The following is a 24,801-nucleotide window of genomic DNA, read 5'->3' as shown; positions in this document are numbered from 1 at the left end:
TTTCTAAAACATCTTCTTAAGCATATTACAAAAAATACCAAGAACATGATTTGATTGGATATTAAAAGTTTTATTTTAAGTATTACATTTAAGATATTCCTTCAAATTTTACAAAAATAATCCAAGAAAATTATTTACATTCTGATTTCTTTAATGCAAGTTAAATGCCTTACATTATTGAGATAATGATCTTCCTCTACACCTCAGAGTCTGTCCGTGTGCCTTAACCTGACCCTGAATTCATAAAAAGACAGTCGCCACATAACTGCAAGTTGCCAAAACAGAAAGAATAGGTTTTGGAAAATAACGGTGTTCCCATTCTTTTCAAGAAGTACATTTCAGGGACATTTTCTGGATGGTATGTCTGCTCCTTTCTGCTGAAGTCTCATTGTATCGACTGCATGGCTAACCTTTTTATTACAGCAACAACTATTAATCTGATCTGTAATAATGTTAAGAGCACAGGCAAACAAACCACTGTAGTTAGTCTCCTATTCAGTAGTGGACGGGACACTTAAATGACGATCATTTTGATTCGGTTGTAGTTGGGAACATGTGTTACACTTCTTAAATAAAGCTGTTCAAACCCAAGTTTTGGATTCTGTGAAACATTTCTCAAAATAAAACAAGCGCCTTTATTTGGCGGGCAGCAATTTTTGATTTTTTCTGCTGAACTTGGATGAAAGTGGTTCCTTAAATGTTTGTCCAGTGTGTTACAAATGGGATTGATAGTTGATTAAGGTTGGTTTCATTGAATTTGAGAGGTGGGTAAATGATTGTGCAACATTTGCAGATATGCAAACGCTGTCCCACAAAAGAAGGGTGTAGCAAGGAGTTACTTCTTATTATTATTGACCCTTGACTTAATATTTTACAGTTACTACATGTAACTTTGGGCATTAAAACATGACAAAAAGCTGCTCATATACTCTCACCTTGCCATTCTGACTTCATTTGGTCCCTGAACATAGCTTTTCAGCTGCCAGTCATTCCAGATGACGGGCAGACAATCCTAAACAAAAAGAAAATACTGATGTCCAGGATGGCAGCATTTTTCAAGACATTATTTTGTCTCTTACTCATCATCTGGTCTTAAGGTTTCGAGGAACCCTGGACAAAGTCTTATAAAGTTTAAAGATATTTTAGATCTGTGGTCTTACAGTCTGTAGTCGATTTGAGAAAGCGTAGTTTGATGTTGCGAAAAGAGGCTCAGATTTTGGGGTGAAGCTTTTCATGAGAATAAAACCAATATGAAACACCTGAGAAAAGACTGTGATGATTCTGGGAATTTGGCACAGCTGATGTCTTTCACACGAACAAATACACACAAAAAAAAACAACTCAACAATACGACATAAAGTCACTGACCGGTGCAACATATGCCACAATGGCTGAAGACATGGAAGCAGAACTTTTAAACATTAGCAACAAACACACACTTCCTGTGGTGAAATTTCATACAGTGATTTTTTCGTTTTCCTGCCTTAATACTGGGATAACAGGAGTAATATGATTTAATTATGTTGCAACAGTATAAACTCTTCCAAGGCACAACGATGGTATTTGATACCAGAGCCTGATTAGCCCCATTGAAACACTATTGATCAAACTGAGACTAATACCTATTCAAGCGTTTTAGCCACTTTAGTGCGCTGTGTTATCTTAATAGGATTTAATAGTCCCGGTCTTCCAATCATATCATGACCACCTGCCTAATATTGTTGTAGCCCTGATCCGTTGAGACATGGTCCCCACCAGACCTCTGAAGGGGTGCCGTGGTATCGGGCACCAAAAAATTACGCAGTGGACTGGAACCCATTTACCCAGGACTGATCCACAGGTGCTCGATTGGATTGAGATCCGAGGAATTTGGAGGCCGAGCCAACACTCTAAACTCATTGTTGTGTTCCTCAAACCGTTCCTGAACCATGTTTGGTTCGTGTCAGGGCACGATGTCCTGCTGAAAGAGACCACTGCCATCAGGGAATAACTTTGCAACAAAAGCGTTTACCCTTTGCAACAATGCCTAAGTAGGTGGTACGTGTCAAAGTAACTTTCATGTGAACGGCATGAACCAAAGTCTCCCAGCACAACATCGCCCAATGCTTCGCCGACTTCACATACTGCGTCCTGGTGCCACATGTTTATCACTTACGACACTCTAAGATGTGAAAGAAAATGTTTCCGATGAGTTCTGATGCTCACACGCCCATTGTAGGTCTTTGTGCAATGAATAAGGGTTTGTATGGACTGGTCTGCAGCTACAAGCTGTGGTGCACTGTGCTCTGACGCCTTTCTATTTGCCATTTGAGCTACAGTCGCTCGTATGTTGGATTGGACCACGTGGGCCAGCATGCATCAATGACCGGGCGAGCTCTGACCAGGCTAACTAGCCATCACAGTTTGGCCCTCATTCCTGCTTCAACTTTGGAGGCATGTTCAGTCAGTGGGCATAATGTTATAGCTGACCGGTGTACATCTGTGAGGCAGATGCCGGTTGAAGTTTTAAAAATAATAAGACGCTTCCTCCTTCAGAATCAGAACAGCCTCCACCATAAAGATTTCATCCAAATTTCCATTTTTTTTTTGTTTTGTTTTTGTGACCATGAACACGTTGGCATCCAGAAAACGCCTAGGACGAACTGCGATACAGTCGGGCCGAACTCCGGGCTTACCTTAAAAGGCAAATGGTTTAGAGCCTGGTCAGTCTCTAAATAAAGCATAAACACGTACAGCCTGGAATTTAAAAGAAGATAGAAGGAAATCGTATTGAAATAGTCAAGATGTGACAAAAATGTCGCATGACAGATGACACAAACATTTAGAGGTAACTGTTGAGTGAATGAGGCACATACGTCAAATCGGCTACTGTGAAGTCCTCTAAAAGATAATTAAATACATGTCCAAGCACGTATCTCTACAAAAACCTGTGTTTTTTCTTTAAAAATGATAATCACTTCTCTTTGAAGGCCCAGGAAGAAAATCAAGAATCCTAAAGCGAGGCAGCTTAATAAATGCTGGTGTTTAGAATTGTACTGTTTTGCAGTAGTCTTTACAAGTCACACATCCTGTCCAATCTCTTGTGCCAGCATTAAATATATTGTTACGTGTTTCTTTTTAAGGAACAACGACAGCATGTACATTCAAGAAATGTTTCAGTTATATCAAATTTACAAAGCCTTCACACGTCCAGTAGTACAAATATAGAATTTATGCTTTACATGAGATGATTTAATACAACGTGATTCCCTGCAAATCTCATTGGTGTGTGCGTGTGTGTGTGCGTGTGTGTGTGTGTACGTGTACAGCATCACTCTGTACATACTGTGGGTGTATATGTAGAAGTGATAAGCGACTAGTGTGAAGGAGACGTAGGAGGCCTGTTCTGCTGGAAGCTGTCACAGCCTCGTCTGCCTGTCTGTGCTGTTGCCTGATGTGTGCTGCGATTGGTCGGAGTTCGAAATCACAAACTCTTCCATCCGGAGCGCCTCCAGTTCAGTCCCGCCGTTGGTCAGGGCTCCGTGGAGCGCGCTCCGTTCCTCCTTCCTCAGCTGTCGACTGAGCAGGATGAAGCCCGGGATGCAAATGATGAATGAGATGGTCCGCAGGCTCAGAGTCAGGCCCAGGTACGCTATCCTGAGAGGCAAGAAGGGAAAAAAAAGAAGAAGAAGAAGATGTTTTGGCGAGACATCAGACGAGAGGTGGGAAGAATTAAACTAACAAAAAGGAAGGCGTGGGAGTACGGCTATTTGATCAAACAAGATGGAGAGGAGAAATGATGATGCTGCAATGACTTTTACATCCAAACGACTAGCTTCTGTTTAATGATGCTTTAATAATAGTTAGAAGGCTTTGGCGGATATGAGCAGGAAATATCATGTTACAATGGAGTCAGGTAATGACAGCTATCTCTGGGATGCAAGACCAGTCCTTCCATTGTAGTCCCTGAAGTGGCACTATTAAATACACAAAGGTATTCACTCACCCATCCAATCATTTCCATGGCCGCAGGTGTATAAAATCACCTAGGCATGCAGACTGCAAACATTTGTGAACGAATGGGTCGCTCTCAGGAGCTCAGTGAATTCCAGCGTGGCACTGTGATGCACCAAGGTCAGACATGAAATTTCCCTGATACTAGATATGCAAGACTGTTGTTCGACTTATTTAGTCCAAGCAAAGCAGCTTATTTAATTGATGTGTGACACAGCTGATGGAGCTCATATATCTGGAATAAATGGCATCATTAACATAAACATTGTGGCATTGTTGTCACCAAGATCTTGTACTGATGATGGGCGAGTCTGACCACTGCATTAAATCTTCTCCAGCCCATCCCAAAGATTCTCAATGTTCTTAAGGTCTGGACTCTGTAGTGGACAATCTATGTCTGTCTATCTCTTTCACAATTTTAATGTGATGGATCCTAGCGTTGTCATCTTGGAATATCCCTGTGCCATCAGAGAAGAAAAAATCCATTGATGGAATAACCTGGTCATTCAGGTACATTCAGGTAGTCAGATGACCTCATTCTTTGGGCATAATGTTGCTGAACCTGAGCAACTGCAGCAACCCCAGATCATAGCACTGCCCCCACAGGCTGGTATAGTAGATGCTAGACATGATCTGCCTCTCTTCTCTCTGATGCCCCATCACTCTGGATAAATCTGGACTCATCAGACCACATGACCTTCTTCCATTCCTTCAGAGTCCAATCTCTATGCTCCCTAGCAAACTGAAGCCTTTATTTCTGGTTAGCCTTACGGATTAGTGGTTTTCTTCAGGCTACATAGCTGTTCAGTCCCAATCCCTTGAGTTCCCTTCACATTGTACGTGTGGAAATGCTCTTACTTTTACTATTAAACATAGCCCTGAGTTCTACTGTTGTGTTTCTTCCATTTGATTTCACCAAACAACAAACCAAGTGATCGCCAATCACAATCAATCAGGATTTTTTTCTGGCCACATTTCTTCCTCAAAGACGGTGGTTCCCCGCTATCCTTCCAGTTTTTAATAATGTGTTGGGCAGTTCTTAACCCAATTTTAGCAGTTTCTGCTTCAATCTTCTTAGATGTTTTCTCCGCTTGGTGCATGCCACGATCTTTGTTTAAGAAATGAGAAGCTACTCTTTGCATCAGTTGGGGTTAAATAACAGCTGAAAGATAATCACCCATGCAGTAATTATCCAATAGGAGACTCGTGGCTGTGGACATACTTTGGGACAGTGTATTTGGGACAGTGTATGGCGCTGATAATAGATGATAGTCTGAGTGCTACCTGTATGCGGTGGTGTTATAGATTCTGCACGCTCCAATGCCTCCACACCTCTTCTGACCCCATTTTAGACACGTGGTGTCAATGATTGCTCCAAAGTAGATGGGCGCAGGGATCCCGGCTGCGGAAGCACAAGCACACTTTCACATGTTGCACACACTTTCGTTAGTCATTGAATTAGTAACGGTTTAAACTTTGTTGAGGACCTTTTTTGACAGCTAACACTTATTAGGAGCATTTTAAGATTACAAAGGAAAAGTGTAAAAATAGCAGATTTACTACATCTTCATGTACAAATGGCAGGGAAATTTATTTTAGCCCCAAGTGGCCTGTCCACGAAAGGATGGATTTGGAGAGGGACTCACCGAGAGTGCGCGTTGCCAAAGCGTGAAAACCCAGAGCCAAAGATTTCAGCTGTGGCTTGATGCACCTGCATGAAGAAAAATGTGGACATTTTAAGAAATGTACCATCTAGTCATCAATGTCCAGAAGAAAATAGAACACATTCAAGTTCAGTTCCATTTGTACTCTCACTCTTAAATGACTTCAGTAGTAACCTCGAGTTGAAGGAAACCACGGCAAACACAGCATGTAATCAATGGATGCTTCACATTTAATGAAAGACTGACAAATGTCCTGAGGTAGAGAATACAGACATGTCATGTGCTTACACATGTTTTATGGGAAAAGGGTGACTGTTACTGTTCCTAGGGCAACAGACCTCCCTGAAATTACATCTCTGGATATCAACAGATGAATGAAGGGGTCCCCGCGTAGACATCAAAATAGACAGAACAGTACAAACAGACCACAGGACATGTCACTCCTGTTGGACCGTTGAATTCTGACAACATCCGTTGTCCTGCCGTCAGGAAATCTGTGTTTACGTGGCCACGTGTCGTGAGTAGGCCTTTTAAGCATCTCGCAATTAAATCTCTCCATTTAAAAAAGCCATACCAGTAGGGAAATTACAATTCCCAGAGAGAAAGAAAAATTAGGTCATGCAGTCAATGTGTAAAGCTGAAAGTTTGCCAGCAGAGGGTGCTGTTGTGCAGCAGACTTGTTTGCGTTACATGATTTTTTTTCTTTTTTAAACAGGGCCACCTTTGTACTGTACGTGTGAACGTGTGACGGATACGGTAAAATCCAAGAATATTAGTATTTTACTAACATAGCTGCTTCATGTACTGTCTTAAAAACATAGCTGGTTGTGTTTTGGTTCACCTGCCTGTCAACAGGCGACTCCAATATGCCACGTTACCTATAGGTTTGCTACGTATTATAAAGTGGGCCCTGGGAGTTATTCTTGTATCTAGCCCGTGGCTATTATCTTATTTATTGTCCTCTTAGCAATCACAAAAAACTTAATCCAAAACAACTTGAAATGCATTTTTGAATTCAGGTTAACCCTCCCACGACTTAATTTGGATGATTAGCCACACGGTGGAGCCTCATACCACAGCTGATTTTTATTTGACACTATTGCCTTTGAGAAATCACAGTCATTAGCTAGCCAAATATTTTTTCCATCTAAGTTGATCATCAGTGTCTCAGGGTACTTGAAGCTTGACCCCTGACCATACATAGAGCCCTCAAATGGCTACATCCCTGTAATGCTTGCAGCTTATTTAAATGTCCTTTACCAGTGCAGTTAGAGAATACCCAGCTGTCTTACAATCCCCATGAGAAACATGAGTGGGAGCGATCACTTTATATCGGAAGAGCCTGTAATCTTCCTAAATGATTGAAGGATTTCAACCCTTCAGCTGTCTTTTATTGCCATTCACAACAAGAAACTGACTCAGACAAATATAGAATTCTGCAGCAGCGTCTGGAAGCTGAATGGCTTCTAAGTTTAATAAAAAGTCATCGTCCAGTTTTGGAAAACAAATCTCTGAAAGACCGGCTGAACAGTACCCTTCTATTTTTATTTATTAATAATCTTTTTGGCTTAACTCACCAGGGTGTGCTTTGTTCGCAGAATTTGATGGCTATTACCACGGCTATCATTACCAGCGTGAGCACGCAGTAGCTGTTTTTCACTTTGCAGTTGCGCTCGGCAGTCTCCCTGACCTCGTTTGTGAGATATGGACCAGTGATTTGCCTTCAAGACAGCCAGAAAATTTCATTTGATCATTTCAGCTGCCTATTTTTGGAGAATTTGTTCAACAAAGCCAGTGTTTACAACAGACAAAGACGCACACAAATAGCCGCTGCCAGTGACCGTAAGTCAGCTTTAAATGGCTCAAAACAATTGTGTCTGAGGGCTTTGATTCTTGAGGAAGTCAAATAAAAATATTCCCTTCCCATGATTCCTTGAAATAAGCACTTCAGGCAGACATGAGGTCTGTGACAAGAAGCGGAAAGTAAACAACCTACTGCAAAAATAAAATGAAGAGTCTGTCTTTTCTTTGAGAATAACTTAAAAGTGACAAACTATAAAAAAAATAAAAACAACTAAACTTCTGAACTCGTTACTGAAGGGCCAACTCAATACCCATGATAGACCCTGCAACAGATACGGTTTACATTAAGTTGAATGCAACTTGACAACATAAAGTGGATTTGTAACATTGTTATGATGGGTGTTTAGCCCAAATTAAGTAGCAGTAAAACTACACAGTATGTCATAAGCAACATGGTATATGGGCCATGTGATTTTGGCATGTACATAGAGTGCAGCAGTGCAGCACTGCAACATGCAAGATAGGACCGGCTAAAGTTGGAAGTAAACCAGAGCTATGTGGAGGATAATAAATTCCCTGTTCGCCTGTCACATCACTGGTCTGAGGTCCGCTCTGAAAATGCAGGGCCAAACATGTGATGACAACAAATGCTTTCAAGCTCCTCCGGAAAATGATATTATTGTCTGAATGGCAGAGCGGCATCATCTGAGCGCACAGACTCAAGTCTAGAGCAGGAAGCAGAGGCTTGTGTTTAACCCGTGCAATGACGATGGAAGCAACCAAAAAATATAACAAATGTCCATACACATTAATTAATTCTATCCCTGCTGCATCTCCCATCGTGAATGGTATAAAATGTGAGACATCGTTTGCGCCAGCTGTAGAATAAAACATGGAAGCGGTAATTTATCTAGAAAGAAAGGCGGAAAGGAGGCAGTGACACACAAGACAGCCTGATAATCCACCATCAGCCACATCAATGGCAGAACAGTGAGTCATATCATATCATACCAGCCTGATGTGTTAAGTAGTTCTTTTGTGGCAGCCGGGTATTATTTGCACATGACTGAATTCGTGGCACAGCACTGCTCGAATCAGAGCGTGCAGAGTTATCAAAACAGTGTGTGTCCTGCTATCTAACAGGTAAAAATGAATGAATCGTCGCAGGTAGACTCAATGATGTTTCAGCTGCTGCCACAATGCACGGCTGCACATTTGATCTGAGTAATTAGCTGGCTCGTAATTCACCAATTCGTGTTGCGCGAGAAGCGGGCATTGGTCGCCGAGTCTATTCTCAGCTAAAAGTCACGAGGCTTGTTTGAAATGAGCCAGGCCCGGGTAGAATCAATCCCCAGCGACTGCCACAGAGTGCATGTCTGTTATCTGCCGACCCTTGTCCTCTCTGTACTTGCTCTGACGTAATATGGGCCATAAATCACCAATGAATTACCACTTTGTGGTGGTATCCCTCTGCCACCCAGTCAAGTTGCAGTTTACTCACAGATCCATATGTTATACGGGCTGTAGTGAATACTTTGAATACTGAAGGAGTATAATGTCATTAGCCTGCGATGTCTGTCTGACGTTTCCTTAAAGTTATCAAAGGGTGTGTTGTTAAGTGTTTTGTGAGGTCACAAAGACCCTGTTCAGGCCTGGTATTAACACGCATGATCCGCAGTGATCCAATCACAAGCAGAAAGAGTTAAATGCAAGTAGGAAACGTACCCAAGACGCACCGAGGACCCACTTTAGATTTGTGAGTTCACAGTGACACCCGATAATTAATCTTTACACCTATCAGGCATAACATTATGTCCACCTTCCTAATATTGTGTAGGTCTCCCTCGTGCCTCCAACACAGTTGTGACTCAACAGAGAATGGACATGGGCCTTCTGAGGGTGTCTGGCAACCGAGTGTTGTCAGTGGGGGATCTTTGGGTCCTATAGGTTGAGGGAAGGGGCCTCTACTGATACTTGATCAGAGGTCAGGTCAACACCTTGTGCTGTTTTCTGAGTAAGATCCCGGCAGAACATTGTATTGTCACAATATATTCAGTGGAATTCATTTGTTTCTTCCTGTCAGTGGTTTTAATGTTGTGGCTGATGGGTGCAAGCGAAAAAGTGTGCCAAATTTGTAGAAATTCCATAGAGGCATTTATGAGATATCACATTCCTGACTATGGGGCAGATGTGCAGTACATACAGACAGAAAAATCCCACAGCATAATGCTTCTGGTCACGACTGCAGCCACCAAGTGGGCGCACAAACAATAAAACAGGATTTATTAGATACTGTGTACAGCTTGGAGGATTAGTTAACATCTAATTAAATCGTCAGTAGGCATGTGAATATTCCTTTGACTTCGTCTGCAGACCGAAGGCTGCTGCCCGCCCTAATCTGCTTCTTCTCAAGAAAGCCTCTGTTTCCCACCAAAATACAGTTTGTGCTTCCTCTTTAGAACAAACGTCCCAACCGTGCGCGGAAATACCCCACAGATGCAAAGCAAAGCTGGATCTGCCATAAAAATACCACACAGTTAACATGATGGTGCATGAGGACATCAACAGAAACCCCTTTGACACAATGTGGGCAATTGTAATTAAGTTACTCCGAAGTCTTCTTTGAATCAATTTAATTTTCTAACCTGATGAGAAACATGTAGCCTGGTGTCCCCCCAAGAGAGATGATGAAGGAAGTGATGACAGAGAGAGCCAGGAAGTACGGGAACATCCTGTCACAGTCGTCCTTGTGAGGGCACTGGCCTGTACTGGCCGTAAAGTTACCGGCCACACCGACACAGCTACAGTTAGAGAAGACCTGGAGAGACACGTATAGCCGCACACACACGAACACGTCAAGCAGGACAATGACACATTCATATGCACAGATATACAGAATACATACATACAGTTTATACCAGTGGAGATGTGTGGTGCAACAGTTCCCAGTGCGTCACTTCTTTGCATTTTAAGCGCAGAGATTTAGCGTTTCAAAAAGTCAGAACACTGCAGCACGACGTGAAATGTAAACTGAGAGGCGTTTTCTTCTTATCCGAACAATAAAATCACTAACAAGGATTTTTCAGGTGTCTTGGCAGTCTTCATATTTTTTGTGCTAATGCCACAAGTGTTTCCTTGTAATAACTTGGGTTCAGCAAACCAACAGTGGATTACCATGAAAATCTCTGCTAAAACTATTGTTTCGGGATCTGCTGTGCCCTGCCAACACCAATAATCAATTAAACAATAAAAACCAACAATGCGACCAACAATTAAAGCCTGGCATAGCCTGGTTCCAGGTCTCCGAATTTCTGCCGAGATTTTTTTCCCATCTATTCAGGGAAAATGACCATGTGGAACAAAAAGCGCTTCTGTTTGATTGTTTGACCACATCTGACACAGGCTTTTTCCCCAAACTGTTGTTTGTGTGTGTGCCTGTGTCAGGCTGCGTTCTACTGGGGATGGTTGTTGCCATCAAGACGTGTCATATCAGTGGGGTAGCGGCGTCTTGTCTGGTCTAGGTGGGTGCAACATGTCTAAGTAACATCCACATGAACGCCAAGTGCAAAAGTTTGCCAGCAGAACACTGAATTGTCACAAGATGCTCGATGTTATTCACTTCTCCTTTCAGTGGTCATAATGTTGTGGCTGATTGGTGTATGCACATATATAACAGTACACACCATTGATTGTTTTTTTAAGATTGACCATGCAGTAACATTAAAATCAGCAGAACCTGACCCCACAAAATGTGCCAGACTAAACCGTGTTCAGTTTATAGGCGCGTGTGCTCGTTCAGATGCAGACATGCTTGGCTATACGTTATAGGCTAGCGAAGTCGTCCTGCAGCCAACACACCGTGAAGGTGTTTAAGTGGTCTCTTGGCAACCTACTGTGTTTTTCCCTGAGCCAGCAGAGGTGGTGCAGCCAGCCAGACACGGAGACACGTATGTGATGCCGTTCTCTCCGCAGACCGGGTCCCAGTCACTCGATGAGCAAAAGCAGTTGGAGTTACAGGATGTGAACACAGAGTGTTTGTCGTACGATATCACGTCCATGCTGGAAGAAAGAGAGCAAAAGAGGAGTGACAAATATTTATTATGCCGGCGCATATCATAATTGGCATTTGCAATTGTATTACATCACTTAAATATACATGAAATTCTATCTGTACATATAGTTGGGTTAGGAAAATGCCTGCGTTAGAACATAATATGATGTACAGTAAATAAACTTTCACTGATTTCAGTACATTCAGTGTGTATTTTTGCAATATTAAATAAATATATCCTTTCATTATAGGAATAACAAGGCAGTTCTTCCTTAAACATCATGTATTGACTCATACCAAAGCAAGCCTTCTCAGTCATCACTTATAAGCCACTAGAGCCACACTTAAGGGCAACGTATTTATCTGCAGAGCCCCTGCCTTCTGTATTCATGCTCTTGTTCTGCTGTTTCAGGACGTTTCTAGGCTCCAATCCGTGCATAGACCACCAGCCGGCCAATCATTATTGATTGTCTAAAGAGCTGCAAGTCTATGTGTCTGTTTGACCCAGTGTGGTAATGGAGCTACACACATCCAGAGTAGAGAGGCTAATTACATATGCAAACATTATTATATGTTTTCTGTTCGCCGTTTTCTCAAAAGATAGACGGTCCCAGTGTACTGCTCACATCCGATCCATTAACCGCGTGTAGTGTTGGGTTTTAATTGTGTGTGCCCGCTTCAGCGTATTCACTGTAGGTTAATTAGTGCCTAGGCTGCTTAATTTATTTATTTATTTTTTTGTCAGCAGTGCAACTTCAGCTGCATCCACTGTTACACCTCAGTTTCGAGACCTCAGCGCGTTGGGAACACCCAGAGGATTTTCATTGTTGTCATATTTCTGTCTATGTTTAAATATTTGATTAGCTTCTGGTTGCCTGTGTCAATGCCACTTGGCATCATACTATTTATTTTGTTGTCACATCTGTTCTCAATTAGTGCCGATTCTCCCAGGAAACCCGTCGATATCTAAATTATTATAAATAGAAAAGATTGCAGAACCCCTGGGATGTCCTCATAGGGCCCTTCCACTACAGCATATGTCACTCGTGCTAAGTATCGTGGGAATCTGATAGAAAGGACGACAATAATATCCTTACAAGACGTATCAAATTTTCCCACTGCCTCGGCCAGCCGATCGTCAATACGATCCAGCGAACACCCAGAAAGGGCGGAAATGACAACATTTCGAAATAACGTCAAGCGTCTAACCGATCACAGAATAGTTTTTGAAAACCCACATGAGAAAAAAGTTCTGTCCAGATGATGTGTGGAAACCGCGAGCGCTCTGTAGTACATAGGTCTTCAACAGGGAGGTCCGGGACCCCTAGGGGGTCCATGGAGGTACTGCAGGGGCGTCGCAAAATCTTTGGTTGATTCGAATATTTTTATATATATACAGTATATATATTTTTTTTTAATTTCCCCACAAATTTAAATATCTTTATGTACACATTAACATGAATCCAACATGCCTCTGTATTATTTGAATAGCTGAATATTGAATGCAGAATGACAATAATGTATATTTATAAATAGCACTAGGCCAAGTTTAATATAGAACACATATAGTAGGTAGGAGGTCCCTATTTAAACTCTCCATCAGTCTGGGGTCCTTGGCCTATAAAACATTAAAGATGGTATGTAACAAGTATGTAACAACCTTACTGTACTATGTTGAGTAGATCCAGATTAACAAACCCCTGCATTCCAGACAATAGGCAACACACCATACGATTACTTGTGACTCACCTGTTGTACGCCAGTGTCACCCCGGCTACCTTGGCATTCTCGCAGCTCATCGCGAAGAAAAACATTGATAGGATGTAACCAATCAGAGACGTGCCAAAGGCAAACCTGGCTGCTCCCATGATGTTCAGCTTCAGCCTTTTCATCAGGAGACCTCCAGAAAACATCCCCAGTGCCACAGCGGGTATATTGATCACACCTGCGATTAGAAAAAACAAACGTATGATTTCTTGCTAGTACGAGCTTAATTACTGAGGTACTTCCAAAAAATAAGACTAGGCAATTTCCAAGTTGCCTTGATCAAAAAGTGCCGTGCCTTTTTTTTTTTCTTGTCTCATACCTTCATTTAACATCAATGTGAAGACATGGCCTTTTATCTATACCCATGCCATTAGATCGGGTCGGTAATATTGCATTCTCTTTCATATGGGGCCATCTGATGAGTGCGGGCGTTCGCCTTACTGAGATTACATGAACCTAGTTATTTTCATTTCATGCTCAGAACTTCATTAAATATTTTATTTCATGTTCAAAGCACTTTTCATATTCACAAAGCTTCAGTCTGTACAGCTGTGGCAGTTAGCTTAAATAGGCTGGAATAGAATATACCTAACCCAGATCTCCTTCCTTTAACAATATCTGCGCTCTCAAGGTCCACTTCTGCTTCACTTTGCAAACGTAAAAACCAGGGCAAAAACGCTGAATGGAAATAAACCCCATAAATCTGTAATCATGAACATGTGCCAAATGTGTAAATGCTACCCTGTAATGTTCTGTGCTTACATGACACAAAAATTCATTTCAGCAAACTGCGCACATCCAAGAGCTCTTCCTCCCTCACAACATGGACCGAGGAGAAAAGCATTCCTGGGCTCTGCTGAATAATAAGCTCCCAGTCTGTAATGTAAAATAATTTATATCAAAGAGTGCAATATTGATCAAATGCGTGCCGTACCCATTAGAAAGTTGGCCTTTGAAGCAGACTGCCTGAAATGCTGCTCAATGTACTTGGGCTTGTAAGTGACCATGCCGATGAGAGAGTTCAGCTGAATGATTGTCACACAAAGGTAGATCAGGTAGACGGGGTGCGCCAGCAGAGTCCGCAGGGTTGGAATAAAGTCTGTGGAGGGATTAAAACGTGAGCTGAAACACGCGCACACACACATCTCAAAATATCCAACGTCTTCATTTGAGAATGACCGCTGAAACAAGCCTCTGATTACAACTCAAATCAAGTTGGCTGTTTATGTGTGTTAAATTGTGCACAGAAGACAAACATTGCCTTGTGACAAATTAAAGCCACTATGTTTGGAATCTTTGGCGGTGGAAGTGCTCCAGCTCTACTAGGCGGGAGTACAGGGAAGTTTGTATGCATTCCCCATGTTGTTCCTAAAAACAATGCAGGATCCCAAACCATATGATAGGCTTTAAAAGGTTAAGTCCGGCCCAGATGTCGTCCAGTTTCACTGCTGCTTCGACAGACAGTGATGACCACACAGCATTCGTATTTATTTAATTTATGATTTATTCATTTATTTTTTGTGTTTGACTTAATTTAGTTACTTGATAGAAGACGTGCACTGAATTTATCTTGAACTCATTTGTATGACCTACATTAGCTAGCTATTATCTTCTAGAAATGATTTGGTGACATAACCCCATATATATTCAGAATAATGAATGAATGTGGCATTTTGAAATTTCAAATGTGTAGGAACCTTGATTGCAACAGTCCAAAACTACGTCAAATCCTATCCAGAATATTGTCATGTAGGCATCTCTGTTACAATTTGCGAAGCATCACTTTAATCAGCTTGAATTGTCCAGTGGTAACTCAGTGACTCAGAAGCATGTGACATAGCTTAAAAGCTGAACTTGCCATTCAAAGGACAAGTTTAACCCTTTACAGGGAACTCACTGAAATACTTAACCCTAGAGCGTTATTGGTAGAAAACTGTTTTACTTTTGTGAATTTTTTCGATTTTTATTTATTTATTAATTTTCAGGGAAAAAAATCAAGCTTAATGAATTTAACATACGTGGTTCCTTGTCCTGAAGTGGAAAACAAATGTCAACATATATTTAGACAATCAGAACATAAGTGATGATTCAGGAACTTGTCAATTTACACATTGTCACATTATCAAATAAAACTTTATTTATATAGCATGCACACATACACACACTACACACTCACTCCCATATACACATTAAAAATTGTTGACAAGACATAGCGTGCCACGTCCCAGCCCCTTAACCACAAAGATCACCCTGACCAAGGCAGAGAGGCAGGCTCCACAAGTGCCGAGCATCCGACCACCCAGGCCGAAAGAAACCTAAGGGACGGCCCCCCCACAGGCAAACAGGAACAGAACAGCGTGGCAAGCCCCCACAAGGAAACACTGGCTAACTTAAAGACTAAAATAGTAAGAAGTGGTAAGAAATTATAATAAATATCCAGTAAAAATAGGTTATAAAAGTAAGTAAATGAACACTTGAATATTAAAGTGATCTAACATTAGGCCACTTCTTCATGGCATCTAGTAAAGCAGTTAAGCTCAGTGTTCAAGCTGAAGTGGACCATGATTTGACCTGAGGATGTTTCCTTGATCTTCTCTGAATGAAAACCACGTGCTTCTAAACCTCGCTGAGAGGCACAGGGAAGCATTTTAAAATGTATGCCAAAGTTACCATATATGGTTCCTTGCCTCATAAAGGGTAAACTATTCCATTTTGGCTTTTGTTTTCTTTCTTCTTCTACTTCTTTGGGGATTATTGGCAGTTTTGGTACTTCAGGAATTTCTTACCAACTGGTCATAATTAAAAAATTACATTTGTCTTGTCTCATCTTCTACTACCGCTTATCCTCACTAGGGTCACGGGGGTTTGCGGGAGCCTATCCCAGCCACCATCAGGTGAGAGGCAGGATTACACCCTGGACAGGTCGCCAGTCTATCACAGGGACAGCACAGAGACAAACAAACATTCGAACTCACACTCACACCTAGGGTCAATTTAGGGTCACCGATTAACCTAACAAGTATGTCTTTGGGTGTGGGAGGAAGCCGGAGTACCTGGAGAAAACCCACTCAGACACAGGGAGAACATGCAAACTCCTCCCAGAAAGGCCCGAGCTGGAAGGCATCAGTGCTAACTACCCAGCTGCTGTGCCCACAATATGTTTGTATTAAATTAAAAAATGTGGCAATTTATGTCTACACCAAGAGGATTTAATAACGAAGTCATCAGTATGTATTTACAACAATAACTGCAGTGCTACATAAATATATCCTTACCTTTGGCCATCTCTATAAAACTTGTATGTTCGTCTGCTTGATACTTCTGCTTCAGTAGGGGGGAGTCTTTGATGAAACTTGTCTGCTCTGGTGTGCACTTCTCTGGGACCCGGGGCCCCGATATGGGTAGAGAGCGGGGCAGGAACCAGAATGGGATAGCAGAAAGCAGAGTGATTACCCCGGCTATGAGGTAGCCCAACCACCAGGCCCCCACCCAGCGAGCATCTGCTGGTGTAATGGTGATGGTTTCTGTAATGGGGATACAGAAGGTGAAAGGACAGTTTCTTAAAAATAGGGAACACATATCAGTGACCTATGGCTAAATACATGCTGTAGGGCTTTAACACTTTAATCGACAGGCTCTTCAAATCCTATTGAATTCTACTTGAACTACTCCTGTAAATGTCTCTATTTCTGTCCTTGCCATGTCAAAAAGCGTTGTAGTGTTAAAATTAAAGAAAGAACAGGTAGACACCCCTTTTGCTAGGGATTCCCATTTGTTCTAATCATTGTCTTTTATTATTTTTGTTTCTTTAACTTTCCTCCTCCTTTGTCTTTTCATAATAATCTTTGTTAAAGATTTGCGTGTTATTATAAATTGAACACATGAACTAATTTTTGTTTTTTTCCTCTGCCCCTCCCCCCCTCCTCCCCCATTGCACTTCTTCTGATTGTTGCCTGGCAGAGGGCTTTTGTCCTTCTTCACCCTCCGCTGGCCTCCTTCATTAACTAATTGATGCTAATCCTGTACACCTGTTCTGAGTCTTGAATTGTGCACACAGTAACTGTGATTTACAAGCTGCTGTATCTGATAACACTGAGCCTCAGCTTTTGAGCCAGGAGGGCCATGTATAAACAATGCGTACGCCATTTAACACACATTAACCGGGATTTATAAAAGAACAATGTACTGTGAGAATTCGGACACACAAATACTTAAGACACATCAGATTTAAAGGTTCTGATTCAGCAATTAACTGTGTAGTTCTTTACATTTATACGTAGTCCAATTGGAATACCGTGCCTTCTTCGACTTGTTGCTTTTACATGGATGCTAGTCGACTCACAGAAGAAAAAATGCCCTAGTAACTACTTGGAATTAATATAATTGAGGTGGGAAGTTGTTCAAACAAGTGAGAAAATCAAATTTGTAATCGACGTGAGAACCATCCTGAATGTGGACCTGTAAATGATTAAGCTGGAGTCTTTGATTTTAATCCGTATCGTCCATGTAAATGTACCTTACTGCTGCACTGCGCTTTTGTAGCTAATCTGAGTAAATATGGGAAACCCCGAAAGATTTCTTCTTCTTACTCTGTGTGGGTCTAGGATGGGGGGGTTAGCGACAGCAAGTGTTTGGCGACAGTTTTCAAATTGTTGTGTTCACACTCACCCATTTTCACAAATCCAATATCCACGTAGATTTTGGCACAAAGGGAGCCTAAGAGGTAACCGAAAACAGGGCCAACCACCGAAATAGTCTGCACACAGCCTGAGATGTGAATCACGAGAAAAAAAAACAAAGGACAAACACAAACACAAACAAGTTAGGACTTTAGTTTGAGCTGAGCTGAGACAATGTTGATATTCTACGACACAGTTGTTAACGCTACATACATGTATTTCAAACCCTAATTTGTCTGGAAAGGTTTTGCTGAACACAACAGATTTATTGCCTTGCTTATGTTTGAGAGGAAGTCATGGCAGAGCTTAGTGCAAGCATGGCATTATTGCAGCTTTGCAGCTACTGTAATGTGCTCTGAAGAAGGCTGCGTTCGCTGTCACACTTAAGGTTCAGTGCAACATTTAAGCCCATGCAGTAAGCATGCCTTATGCTTATTTTCTGCCTTGAACTCTTTTACTTGCCATATGGTGCTTTTAAAAACACGTTTTTGCAATTGTGCACAATTAGCATCAACAGTGCTGCTTTCAGTATTTGTTGAAGATATAGCACTTGACGATTTCATTTAGTTAAAGATGATTTGGATGAGATATTATCAATCTGTGGGATTTCTCTTTAGTGTTAAATACTGTTTCTGTGGTGTGGATTTGTCATCATCATGAGATGGGAGGAGGCTGGTGCTTGATTGGTCATTTGTATAGCTGATGCACAGGATTTCCTGGTTGACATGGAAACAGCCCTCTTACAGGATGGTTACAGAGCATATACAGTATTCGTTGCTATGACAGCAGTTGACATTTCTAATGGCAGTAAATTTCACTGGCCATTAAAATGATTAGAATTAAGTGTGCTGAGCAAACACAGAAGGACCTTGATTTTTTTTTCAACACTACCCTATGTAGATCTATAAACTGTAAAAAATGAAAATCTATTTTGTAGATCATGAGCATAGAATATTGATAATAAAGTTTTTTTCTTAATGTACCACTTGGTAATGTTTATCTCACCAACATATAGTGCAGCATTCTCCTCAGTAGCAAAATCATCTATATAAGAGATCCCCAGAGGCTGTACAGGTGTTTCTCCAATCCCCCGCAAGACATTTCCCAGCAGCACGTAGATCCACATAGAGAGGTTGGATTCGCTTTCACATCCTGGGGGAGAAGGTGTGTAGTCAGACATCTTTTCCTGTTCATGCTTAGGTTGTATGTGTACAAACTATAGACGGTATATAAACTACAAAGATTTATACACTGTATTTATTTATTTATTTACTCCACTCTAGTGGTCCTATAAGGTAGCCTTGTGGAGTAGTTGTCATCATGATGTCACATCCTGTTTCTATTGCATCAAATAACTAACTAAAACGAAACAGCATTATATTAACTAGTTTTAGTTTGTTAGTTTGGCCCAAGTCCCACCCACTAAAATGGAGAGGGCGGAGCTTATGACCTATACTGCAGCCAGTCACCAGAGGGAGCTCTACATGCTTCGGCTTCACTTTAGACCACATCCATAGTACCAAAACTTTTTTGTTTTCTCTCTCTGTTTTTCCTTGGGGTCGTTTCTAGAAGTTCTCCGAAAGTCTGTAGTACATATCTCAGGCCTATGCATGGCACTGTTTCTGCTACAGAACTCCACCAAATAAATCCACCCTGTGCGCCATATGCAAACATAACAGTCCATAATCCTTTTTAGGTCATCGTAGTGGCGAAACATCAGTATATCTTGTCCTAGCCACCCGACAAGGGTCAATATCTGATGTAGTACCGTCACATGCCTGCAGGTGTCCACAGCTCAGTATTTGTCTTTTTTACCGTGTGACCTGGATTCATAAAAGTGCAGTTCCAGTAACTGAAAAATCCGATGAGTCATGATGGTCGGCCTAAACGTGCCAGACTTATGCGCTTTCAAACAAAAATCGTATCTGTGCGGACATGGTGCTAGAGGAGCTGTTCTGTTGTCCATTTTTAAACAGTCTATGGTGCAAAACACTCACCTGCTGCTGGCACTTGAGGCAGTCTACCATCTTGCGTCAAGTCTGCTGGTGAGCCCACCGGACATGGCGATGGATTCTGGGTGGAGTTCACGACCCACCGCACCGACGTTTCAAATTTATAGCTGTGTATGACATTTAGCAGTTGTTAAAAGTGTGCTGGAAGGAAGGAAACTCCAAGCTGGTCAAATTATTCTACGCACCGTCCAATGATGAAGTGAGGCAGAGCGATGATGAAGGTGCCAATAGACATCAGTACACAGCCCACTGCAATGATCTTTGGCCTGTGGAGCTTGGCCCCAAAGTAACTGACGAAAGCTATCACCAGCAAGTTACCTGCGGGGATGGAGGCAGAAACATCATTGATTTAGGACGTTTCAACCTCAGTGGGAGAAGAAAAGAGTGGTCAAGTAGTTGCCCCTTGCTGTTTTTAATGAATGAATCTGTGTAATGGCTTCCTGTAGCTAACCGGGGTACGGACATGGAAGCTCTAATGTAAATGCGGTAGGAAAACACAGCCTTGAAAGACAGGGCCGCTTATTCTTTCTGACCTTTTTCAATTGTACAGATTGATTTGATGGGATGACGTCAACAATCCTTTAGCTGTTGACTTTGTATTGAGAAATGTCACGGTGCCCAAATGTGTGTCTGCAACCTTTACGTGTGGCTCAGAGGAAAGATTTTTATATTTTACATAGTATTCTAAATGTTAAAATTGCTTATTTTACATTTTATGACCGTGGAATGTTTTGCTAGGTTTTCACTCTATTTTTGTTATGCAGCGTGTGCAGATTATCTAAGACCAGTCTCCTGACCTCATTTTGTAAAATGGATTTCTATAAAAATCTATATCGGTCATTATCACACTCTACACTCTCTCCATTACTCTTAATGCTGCTTGTCTCCCCTCTATCCCCCCCCCCACAACCCTTGTTTCTTCCACTTTTCCTTTTCCGTTTTCCTTCCTCTTCACGCTGCCCTGCTCTGCCTCTATGTTACCCTGGCAACAGTCCTATAGAAAAAGCTTGTTGCCTAGGCCACACGAGTCGCAGCTTTCATAGGAGACGGAGACACCGAGGTAGAGAGAATCAGGGCATTCGGCTGTGACTGAGTGTCATCATCATCTTTTCCTCTCTTAAATTGGCTAAGAGAAGCAGCAGGGCTCTCTCTCTCTCTCTCACACACACACACACACGGACATGTATACACACACATCATAATATAGGATGTTAATTATTTTTCACTGAGATTGTGTAACTACGGGTCCGACTGACAGCACAATAACAGACGTAGGATGACTAACAGCGGATGATAACTTTCATGTGATTCATGTTTCCTCGGTTCTGCTCTCACTCTGCTAGTGATGTTTGATGTATAGCCGACAAGAGAAGGCTCGGTTGACTGAACCGCACTTATGTAACTGTCCTGGAAACTGGTTAGGGGACATTCAGGGAACGCACTGGTGAATGTCATTAGAAATTACTGTGCGCTCAAAGCAACAACAGATTACATACAGCGTACACAGCAGCTCTGGTATGTGTGCAGTAATACTGTGAGCAAGAGCCAATGACCAGCTTTTCACAAATAAATACCAAAGTAAATTAGAATTTCGGCCTAACAATTCACATTTCTAGTATGCGCTGTCATGAATAAACATCTGTACACAGACTTCCTGGGGATTCATGAAGGGTCGGCCTATTAACAGAGGGCCCGAAACACTGTTTCAGAATCACATGTCTTCATCATCAAGGTCTTGTTATGTATGAGTCCACATTAACGTAGACGAATATGTATGCCGTTCCTTATATCTGCACTTATTTTGAGAACACGAGTGCGGCAACATGCGGCGCACTATTAGTGTCCATGTGACAAAACTGTCAAAAACCATGAGCAGTTCTCAAGTTAGGGATCTGTGCAGAGCTTACGTCAGGGCCTGCAGGGTTGAACGACTTCTGTTTTGTTTTGTTTTTTTGTTGTTTTTTTTTTTAAAGTCGACTAACAAGACCTCACAGTATAAAGTAATGCTTTGCAACAATGAAATCTAGATTCTTGACCTGAATACATATTGTAGCGTCTCACTCAGAGGAGGCTACAGAAGCTTTTCTGCAAGGCAACTGAAGCTTGAACACAAGCTACTATTTTCTGTACACCACAGACACTGCCAGTCTGAGTCTTCTAACTGCAGATATGTATAGTCAGAGTTGTGAATGAGCATGTTCAGTGAACAGCGTTTTTATTTTTGTGTACTGAACGCATAATTTTTCCAACTGTGAGTGTAGATGTGAGTTTGGCTCAATACGGAAAAAATCGGGGGGAAAAAAAAAGTTTTATGACGGCTGTCAGTTGAGTGCTGTCGGCCGACGTGCAATTTACGGCAAAAAGCACCGGCCACTCGATGAACTGCAGTTTTTTGCCCTTGCACATGGATTTCATTCCTTGGACCCGGAGTTTGCCGCATGGGCTCATGCAACTGAAAGAGAAGCCACCTCCGGCAACGCAGAAGCATCTGATCTGCACAAACACTGGAAGGAGTTCCTGGCAGAAATGATATCATGTTTTTGCAGCAAAAACAGCAGAAGAAACAAGTCCGGATGTCCGTCACGTCATCGTCAAATTTGAAGCGACACATCAAATTGAAAAAAAAAAAAAAAAAACAGAAAAAAATGAACACAAGCTGTTCATTTTGGAGTGCATGAACTGAAAAATCAAGAAATGTGAACTGCGAATTTGACCTAGTTCAATTTAATCTGTGCGAAACCGAACTTTGAACTGGTCCTTGTTCAGTGTGAACTTGCACAACACTATGTAAATCGGCACCGTCAACAGCGTTTAATAGTACTTCACAGTGTGTTGAAAGAGAGGATAATATAGCCGAGATGAAAAGAAAAAAAATGGTATATCTCTAAATCCTTTCCATGAAGAGTAGATAAAGGCCTAATAACTTTAACAATGAAATTCATTATCAAATTGTTGACTGTCATGTGATCGGCCGCTAGTCGACTTCCTTAGCTTAAAGCTTCTCAGCCCAGCGGTATTGTCGACTAGTCGGTGCAGCCCCTACAGCCTACACGGCCTTGTAGTCCATTGTAGTTGAGTGCTGGTAGGCCAGTATTCTTCTGTAGTTATGCTGCTAAAGTTTGTTGAGTTTCTCTGTGTATTTCAAACAGTGACGACTGTGGAGTTGGAGCTAATTGTTCAATGGCTTTTACTGAAAGCACTGTAACACAGTGCTTTTTTCTGCACTGTGTGTAGTTACAAACTTGTGTAAATTACGACAGAGGAAGCTGTGGCACACTGTCCTGCACAAATGTTCGGCTTTGCACATCTGCACAACGATTATTGTCAGATAGAAGCTGTATCTGTATTTGTATTGATAATTTTAATGATTCAGTATCATAAAATGTGGCAGCTAGCTCATTAGATTAGCCCATCAAATGTAGCTTTTGTCATTTCTGATGAGTCCACGACTTGCAGTGGTCAATTTAAACAGTACCCTGTTAAAAAACGCGCACTATGCAAGTAAGCACAGCATGCACATTGTAGAGCGCGATTGGAGACGCAATGTATTTGATAAGTCAAACCCTTTTCAAGATAATGTGCAGGTATCATTTTATTGTTTTCAAAAGATAACCTGCACTCCCAGTGTTGGAAAAAATCTCTGCAAGGTTAGTTAGTATGCGCTTACACAAGAAACTATATTAGCGTTACCTCCAGGGTCAGTCTGCTTCGAGCTAGTTCGAGTGTCACAAATTACCGCACGTCTGGGGTCTCACGTAAGTGAGGTTTTGTTGAATATGTGGAGAAGTCATTGTGTAACTTAGAAATACTGGAGTCTGACTTTTCACAGCTCAAACAGAGCTGAGAGCTTGTGTCTTATGTCCTTGTTCCACACTGTGACTCATCACACACATGCACACCCCTCTGTCCTTTTCTTGCAGTCCTGATGAATCCTTTATCCGCAGCTTGAATAGCTCCACCACTCATTCACATTTTCGCCCCCCCACCCCCACCCCCAAAAGACAGAAAGAGAGGAGGGAGGGGAGCCCATGACACAGAGGCTACAAATAGAATGACAGCAGTGATTGGCAGGGCTACTCACCAATCTCGAAGCTCCCGTCAATGACACCTATTAGGTAACTGGGGATGTCAAAGCGCCTCTCCAGCTGGGTTATTGTGCTCTTCATGTAGCTCCCCGACAGAGCCTTTGCGAAATAGGCAAAGGACAAAGCCACCAGAAACATCTAGGGGAAACAAATAAGACAAGAAAAAGAAGTAAAGACAATGATTTTACATTGACATGTGTGATGCACAGACATGTCTATACTCTACTATAATATACCTCCCCAACGCACACAAACCCAAACCTATTCAGTCTGAGCCTTCAGACAGCACTGGGTGCAGGAGGAACTCTCTCAAGATAACGTTCGCAAGCAAGGGAGTGGCATGTTACATTCATGTACAGGAGGACACCGAGAGACAGAGAAGCCAACTGAAGTCAGTCAAGTCTGAGGTCATGGAAAACTTCCCTCATTATGACCAAACGCAATCTAATAATGACAAATTGGTTCATTAAAGCTATGGAGCGAAAAATTATGAACATCCGTTACATTGAAGCCCTTCCCAAAAGCCCTTGTGCATCTCAATGTGCTTTTGCGGTACACCACAGTTTCATATTTGGTCATCTGCCGTGACGTCCCCGCACCGGCACATACGGACCAAGCGACGCCTTTTAGCCGGCACTGACCGTTTCCTGGAGCAAGAGGGGAGCAACCATGGCGACGGAGCCTACAGCAGCTAGAGGAGGCCGGAAAAAAATGTTGTGAATGTAATTAAGGTCACAAATGCAATAA

At 41.9% G+C, this 24,801-nt stretch overlaps 1 protein-coding gene across 1 annotated transcript in view; it reads right to left on the bottom strand.

Moving 5' to 3' along the window:
• Positions 1-49: 49 nt before the first annotated feature.
• LOC125013235 (solute carrier organic anion transporter family member 1C1-like) overlaps positions 50-24,801 on the bottom strand; it is a 33,374-nt gene continuing 8,622 nt past the window's right edge. The window contains exons 3-15 of the mRNA XM_047593713.1: positions 24,051-24,192; positions 20,155-20,287; positions 19,955-20,076; positions 18,963-19,109; positions 17,947-18,045; positions 16,554-16,802; positions 14,213-14,377; positions 13,261-13,456; positions 11,354-11,519; positions 10,106-10,278; positions 5,640-5,704; positions 5,278-5,395; positions 50-3,636 (exon numbers count right to left, since the gene is read on the bottom strand). Coding sequence (XP_047449669.1) covers positions 3,399-3,636; positions 5,278-5,395; positions 5,640-5,704; positions 10,106-10,278; positions 11,354-11,519; positions 13,261-13,456; positions 14,213-14,377; positions 16,554-16,802; positions 17,947-18,045; positions 18,963-19,109; positions 19,955-20,076; positions 20,155-20,287; positions 24,051-24,192 — 2,013 coding nt within the window. The 3' untranslated portion in view covers positions 50-3,398. The remainder of the gene's footprint in view (positions 3,637-5,277; positions 5,396-5,639; positions 5,705-10,105; positions 10,279-11,353; positions 11,520-13,260; positions 13,457-14,212; positions 14,378-16,553; positions 16,803-17,946; positions 18,046-18,962; positions 19,110-19,954; positions 20,077-20,154; positions 20,288-24,050; positions 24,193-24,801) is intronic.

This window comes from Mugil cephalus, chromosome 9 (assembly GCF_022458985.1).
Source record: "Mugil cephalus isolate CIBA_MC_2020 chromosome 9, CIBA_Mcephalus_1.1, whole genome shotgun sequence".
Lineage (NCBI taxonomy): Eukaryota > Metazoa > Chordata > Actinopteri > Mugiliformes > Mugilidae > Mugil > Mugil cephalus.
Note: the sequence above shows the minus strand (reverse complement) of the source record. Positions and strands in the feature narration are given on the sequence as shown.